Genomic DNA, 7,547 nt, shown 5'->3' with positions numbered 1-7,547 from the left:
CTGATTGGCTGGGTGGGGCATGGCCTTGGCGTTAGCGGAAGAGATGCAGTCCAATTTGCATGTTTCTCTTTTATTTAGATTAGATTATTGACCTATATTCCTTTTTTTTTTTTTTTAATATATTTTATTGATTTTTACAGAGAGGAAGGGAGAGAGATAGAGAGTTAGAAACATCGATGAGAGAGAAACATCGATCAGCTGCCTCCCTGCACATCTCCCACTGGGGATGTGCTCACAACCCAGGTACATGCCCTTGACCGGAATCGAACCCGGGACCTTTCAGTCCGCAGGCCGACGCTCTATCCACTGAGCCAAACCGGTTTTGGCGACTATATTCCTTATGCTGTACCTTACATCCCTGTGACTATTTTATGACTACCAATTTGTACTTCTGAATCCCTTCACCTTTTTCTCCCAGCATCCCAAACCGGCCTCCCCCTCTGGCAACCATCAGTCTGTTCTCTGTGTCTGATTCTGTTTCAATTTTTTTGTTCATTTATTTTGTTCTTTAGATTTCACATATCAGTGAAATCATATGGTATTTGCCTTTCTCTGACTGACTTATTTCATTGAGCATAATACCTTCTAGGTTCATCCATGCTGTGTTGGGGTCCAGCCCCAGCAGGTCCAGGGGTCCCCAAAGGTGTGGACGGAGTCGGCGATGAAGGAATGACATGGAGACTGGGTTCAGTTGATCAGCAGCCTAGCCAGGATCTCTAGCCAGGAACTCCAGCCAAGTTCTGGCTAGGATCTCCAGCCAAGTTCTGGTCTGGATCTCCAGCCAAGTTCTGTGTACAGGTTCTCTTGCTAGGTTCTCCAGCCAGGTTCTCCAGGTTCTTTAGCCAGGTTCTATCCAGGTTCTTTTGCCATGTTCTGTCTAGGTTCTCCAGTGAAGTTCTGTAGCCAGGTTCTGTCCAGGATCTTTTGCCATGTTCTCTGGCTAGGTTCTGGTTAGGATCTGATGAGGATCTGATGATGATCTGATGAGGATCTGATGATGATCTGATGAGGATGTGATGAGGATCTGATGAGGATCTGATGTTTATTGTCTTGTTACATCCGTATTTATACCAGCCGATTTTAATCCTGTCAATTTCTATTACAAAGGTTAGGGCGTTTCTTATCTCCATTCCAGGGAGTAAAGATTATGTAGCTTAACTACCCACCTGGCACTTAATTAAGGGGTTGTATCCCATCCCTAACCTCAGGGAAAAATCCCCACCTGGGGAAACAACCTTTCTCAGAGAGGTGACCTTGGTTAAAACACATGGCACTAAGGAGAGCAAACATATTAAGAACAATATGCTATATATGCCAGGTCCCTTGAAACATATGCTGTGCAGATGTTTCTTTCCTGCAGCGACTGTGTCAAGCAGCAAAGATGGACCGGCTTCCGGCAATGCTGTCACAAACTAAGACTTCATTCTTTGTAGTATGTCATTGTATATTTGTACCCCAACTTTTTAATTCACTTGTCTATTGATGGGGAGTTGGGTTGCTTCCATATCTTGGCTATTGTAAATAATGCTGCAGTGAACATGGGGGTGCGTATATACTTTCAAATTAGCATTTTGTCTTAACCAGATGGTGTTCATTTTATAATTATTCATTAAAGTGTATACTTATGTTTTATGGCCTTTTCAATATGTGTGCTATGTTATATTTCACAGTTTTTTTAAGTTAAAAGAAAATAAGGCATCAATTTTGTAGGCATAGATCATAGCAGACAGTTCCCTAGCCCATCCAGTTCTATAGTTTGGTTATAGACATCATTCTGAGAAGCTCAGCTTAAGCTTCAATTATTTTATGGGTTAAGTATAGCTTTTGCTAAAATTTAAAAACACACACACATTTTTGTTGATTTTAGAGAGAGGGGGAGGGAGGGAAAGGGATAGAGAGGTAGAAACATCGATGAGAGAGACACATCAGTCATCAGCTCCCTCTTGCACACCCCACACCAGGGATCGAACCCGCAACCCAGTCATGTGCTGTAACTGAGAATTGAACCAGGGACTTCTTGGTTCATAGGTTGATACTCAACCACTGATCCACACTAGCAGGGCTAAAACATGTTCCTTTTACAGTAAATAAGCTAGTATAAATTCTTTTTTCTGCAGCTAAGAATTTAAAATAAAAAATTTATCACAATAAAGATAATTGAGGTAATCTCCCGTAAAGGGGGGTTAAGCACATTTCGAAAACAAATACCTACAGTATGCAAGTACTTCAGCTGTTTGCAAAAAGTACCGAAAACAAAATGGAAAGGATAAAAGAAAAAGAGCTAAAAATAAAAAGATATTCGAAGACACAATATTAACATTATTTAAACCACATTTTGGTCAAAAGCATTATGTACAAAGAGATATGCTGCAAAGATCTAAAAATACTGAATGTTCCCTATTCATTTGAAATGTCACCTTTATCATATGCTACATTTGCCTCAGATCTATTTCTGGATTCATCCTACTCATCTATTTATGGTACTTAAATAGCAATTTTAAGTATGCCTCAATTATTTCAATATTATCTTAAGTTTTTTTCCAGATAAACTTTTGAAGCACCTTGCAAAATTAAAAAAAAAACACACCCTGTTGAAGTTCTTATGGGAACTGCAGAATATTAGTTATAAAGTAATTGACATCTTTAAAATTTGACATACTTAATTAGTCTTCCTTGTTTCCTACTTTACATTTGAATCTTAAATTATTTAAAAATGAGAAAACTAGGAGCATATTAAAAAGATAGTATCAGTATATGAATTCTAACTTAAGAAAAGTATAGTAAGAAAATATACATGTCATTAAAACAAAGACTAATACATTTTTTTAAAAATTTATGTTTATTGATTTCAGAGAGGAAAGGAGAGGGGGAGAGAGGTAGAAACATCAATGAGAGAGAATCATCTTCTGCACACCCCCCACTGGGGATTGAGCCCACAACCTGGGTATGTGCCCTTGACCAGGAATCGAACCCAGAACCCTTCAGTCTGCAGGCCGATGCTCAATCCACTGAGCCAAACTGGCTAGGGCCTAATACATTATATAACATAAAAATATAACATTTTTGAATGAAGTAAAGCTATTCTAAATAGAGAACATGATAAATTAAAATTTGGGATACTTATATAGCAATTAACATACAGTCATTTAACTCTCAGGAGGTAGGTACTATCATTATCTCTATTTTAGAGAGGAGGATACTCTGGCACAAAAGTTTTACCCAAAATCACACAGGTAATAAGTGGAGATGCCTGGGATTCAAACCCAGTCAATATATCATACTGCTAATCATTATGCCAAGAGTTCTTACAGAATTCTAATGCCAAAGTATCTACACTAATAAAAGAGAAACATGCAAATTGGTGTCACTCTGCTATGCTCACCAGCCAATCAGAGCAACTATGCAAATTAACCTAACAAAGATGGCGGTTAATTTGCATACGCAGGCGAGGAGTGAAGACTGAAGGCTCCAGCCGGAGTGAAGACTGAAGACTGAAGACTGAAGAGGCTTGGCTTCTCTGCTGCAGCCCCAGTGGAGAAGCCAAGCCTCGCTGTGGCTGGACCAAAGGCCTGGGTCCTGGGTGCCAGAGGAAAACTGGTGCCTGCAGCCAGGGGAAGTAAGGCCTATTGCACGAATCTTTGTGCAATGGGCTTCTAGTGAAGATATAAAAAAGCCTTTAGGAAAGCAATTTGAAAATGTTATTAACAGTCATCAAGAGATTATCTTTAGCCCCAACCGGTTCGGCTCAGTGGATAGAGCATCAGCCTGTGGACTGAAGGGTCCTGGGTTTGATGCTGGTCAAGGTCATGTACCTTGTTGTGGGCTGGATCCCCAGTGGGAGGGCGTGCAGGAGGCAGCTGATCAATGTTTCTCTCTCATCAATGTTTCTAACTCTCTATCTCCCTACCTCTCTGTAAAAATCAATAAAATTTATTTTTAAAAAAGATTATCTTTAAATAATTCAGCTTTTGAGAATTTTTTTCTTAATACCCTTTGTAATACTTTAAGCGAAAAATAAAAAAAAAATATTAAAAAAAAAAAAAAAAAAGAAATAATCCAAATGAAAGGAAAGGCTATGTTGCTTTTATTTTAGCCCTTATTTATAACTAGAGGCCCGGTGCACGAAATTCGTGACTTGGGGGGTTGGGGGGGGGTTCCCTCAGCCCGGCCTGCACCCTTTTGCAGTCTGGGTGCCCTCTCACAGTCCGGGACCCTTCGGGGGATGTCCACCTGCTGGCTTAGTCCCGCTCCCAGGGATCGGGCCTAAGCTGGCAGTCGGACATCCCTCTCGCAGTCTGGGACCCCTCGCTCCTTACCGCCTGCCTGCTTGCTGCTGCTTACTACTCAGCTCGCTGCCCCTTAGTGCTGCCATGGAGGCCGCTGAGGCTACCTCCACCGCTGCTGCTCTCGCCAGCCGTGAGCCCGGCTTCTGGCTGAGCAGCACTCCCCTTGTGGGAGCACACTGACCAACAGGGGGCAGCTCCTGTGTTGAGCATCTGCCCCCTGGTGGTCAGTGTGCATCATAGTGACTGGTGGTTCCGCTGTAACGGTCACTTAGGCTTTTCTTATATAGATATTATAGTGCACACTTGTCCAGCACCCATTCACCTTCTGTTGGATTTGATTCATCCCAGAGGCTAAAACCTTTCAATGAGTGTCCACCAGATTCTATCACTAGAACCTCAGAGGTATCCTTCTCTCTATTTGACACCTGTGAACTACCTAATGTCCTTCCAATAAATTCCCTATTTAATGTAGATTGAGTCAGTTTGTGTTATTTTCAAAGACCTGTAATACAAAACTAGTTCCAAAGAGTAGGTTGCAGGCAACTGCCCCTCAGAAAAATGTAAGTCATGGAATCAATAAGAGGTAGAAGGCATCAGGACTCTCATTCATTTTCTAGATGGTAAGCAAACAGCCCATGTATGGAGTGGTGAGATAGGGCTGAATTCATCAATAAAGAAAACAGTAAGCAGATAGTCTGCTGTCAGCATACTAGTTTAGAACTGTGGTTAAAACTTTTCTGGTCAACTAATGCAAACACTTAGGCAAACACTGGCCTAAGACCCCATGTAACTCTTAGAAACAACAAATGATTTGATATGACTGTTAAGAACTGAATTTGGGGGGCGGAGGAAGAAGAACTGAATTGTGTCCCTCCAAAAAAAGTTTTGTTGAAATCGTAACACCTAGTACCTCACAATAGGACCTTATTTGGACATAGTCTTTTTTGTTTGTTTTTTTAATTCTCACTTGAGGATATTTTTCCATTGATTTTTAGAGAGTAGAAGGAAGGGGGAGAGACAGAAAAACATGGATGTGAGAAAGACAGTTCGATTGTGTTGCCTCCCACATGTACCCCTACAGGCTACTGGAATCGAACCTGGGACCCTTCAGTCCTTGTGCTGAGTCCCTATCCACTGAGCCAAACCAGCTCACGCAGGAATAGGGTCTTTACAGTGGCAATCTATAAAGTTAAGATAAAGTTATTAGGGTGGGCCCTAATCCAATATGACTGGTATTCTTATAAAAAGAGGAACTTTGGCCCTGGCCAGTGTGGCTCATTTGGTTTTAGTGTCTGCCAGTATACCAAAAGGTCACAGGTTCAAAATACCTAGGTTGCAGGTTTGGTTCCCAGTTGGGGCGCATACAAGAGGCAACTGATTGATGTTTCTCTCTCTTCCTCTCTCTAAAAATTAATGAACATGCCCTCCTCGGGTGAAGATTTTTTTTTTAAAAAAAAAGGAAATTTGGACCCAGGGACACACAGGGGAAGATGATGTGAAGACAGACACATAGGGAAAAGACAGCCATGTGACTAGAGTGAGAAGTCTATAAGAGAGTAAATACCAGGAATTGCCAGTGAAGGGGAAGAGGCAAGGAATGATTCTCCCTCAGAGCTTTTACGCAGAGTATAGATAATGGACCTGCCACTCACCACCTTGACTTTGGACTTCTAGCCTTCTAGAACTGTGAGACAATACATTTTTGGTAATTTGTTAAGGCAGGTCTAGAAAACAAGCACAATGATATAGAGCAGAGGTTCTCAACCTGTGGGTCTCGACCCCTTTGGCCGTCGAATGACCCTTTCACAGGGGTCGCCTAAGACCATCCTGCATATCAGATATTAACATTATGATTCATAATAGTAGCAACATTACAGTTATGAAGTAGCAACGAAATAATTTTATGGTTGGGTCACAATATGAGGAACTGTATTTAAAGGGCCAGAAGGTTGAGAACCACTGATATAGAGGAAACAAAAGATTTGGGGAGATAGGGATCTTTTATTAAATCTATTTATATGCATATAATTCCCACTTAACCCAAGAATGGTTTAGAAGACTCTTCAAAGTTCTTCAGGTAATCTCCCCCGCTCCCCCCACACACAGAAATTTTTAAATTTGATGGTAGTACAACTTCGCAGTTATTTTTTTTTATATGGCTAGTCCATTCTTTTGTCTTTAGGAAATTCTTCCCTACCCTAAGATCATGATTGTACCTTCCTATATATTTTTAAAGCATTTTAATTTTTCTTTTCATGTTAGGCCTTTAATGTACCTGTAATTGATTTTTTGTGTTTGGCATCAGGGACCCAAAGTTGTTTTTTTTTCTCTCTCTCTCTTGTCCTAATTCCAATTATTAAATGTCTATCCTTTCTCCATTGTTTGTAAGTTTCAAAATATGCACGGGTCTGTTTTTGTGCTCACTATTGTGTTCTGTTAGTCTGCTGGTTTACAGCTTTTCCATAAAAGTCTTGTTAGGGCTATGTTAGCATTGTCCCTGGATATACAGGGGGTGGGGGCAAAAGTAGGTTTACAGTTGTATATGAAACAGTTTGTTCTTGTGTTATTACTTATTATCTTAATACAACTGTAAACCTACTTTTGCCCCATTCTGTAATGATGAAAGGATTAATTCAAGTCCTTTAATAGCTTTCAAAATATTTAAAAAAAAATTTTCCCAATACTGCCATAGCCAGTTTGGCTCAGTGGATAGAGTATCAGCCTGCGAACTGAAAAGTCACGGATTCGATTCCTGTCAAGGGTACATGCCTGGGTTGTGGGCTCGATCCCTCGTAGGGGGTGTGCAGAAGGCAGCCGATCAATCATTCTCATCATTGATGTTTCTATCTCTCTCTCCCTCTCCCTTCCTCTCTGAAATCAATAAAGATATATATTTAAAAATTTTTTCCCAATGCTAATTAAAATTTTATAATGCTAACTCAGCATATGATACATAAACTGTATTAGAATAAAACATAAGTTACCTGGAAGAGTAAAATATTTTATTTCGTATTACAGCAGAATGGCCAAAGACTATGACGGGTCTTCCCAGCACGTCAGGGACAACGGCCAGTGTGGTCATCATACGGGGCATGAAGATGTATGTAGCTCACGTGGGTGACTCAGGCGTGGTTCTTGGAATTCAGGATGACCCAAGGATGATTTTGTCAGAGCTGTGGAAGTAACACAGGACCATAAGCCAGAACTACTCCAGGAAAGAGAACGATTGAGGACTTGGTGGGAGGTATCATATGCTGTTTG

General features: G+C 40.8%; 1 protein-coding gene across 1 annotated transcript in view; it reads left to right on the top strand.

The window, feature by feature from the left end:
- The window catches only part of PPM1D (protein phosphatase, Mg2+/Mn2+ dependent 1D), a 43,139-nt gene that overhangs the window by 6,171 nt on the left and 29,421 nt on the right, over positions 1-7,547 (top strand). The window contains 3 exon segments of the mRNA XM_006092234.3: positions 7,305-7,439; positions 7,442-7,514; positions 7,516-7,530. Coding sequence (XP_006092296.1) covers positions 7,305-7,439; positions 7,442-7,514; positions 7,516-7,530 — 223 coding nt within the window.

The sequence above is a fragment of the Myotis lucifugus genome, unplaced genomic scaffold, assembly GCF_000147115.1.
Source record: "Myotis lucifugus unplaced genomic scaffold, Myoluc2.0 scaffold_99, whole genome shotgun sequence".
Lineage (NCBI taxonomy): Eukaryota > Metazoa > Chordata > Mammalia > Chiroptera > Vespertilionidae > Myotis > Myotis lucifugus.
The sequence above is the reverse complement of the archived record's forward strand: the minus strand, read 5'-3'. Positions and strand labels throughout refer to the sequence as shown.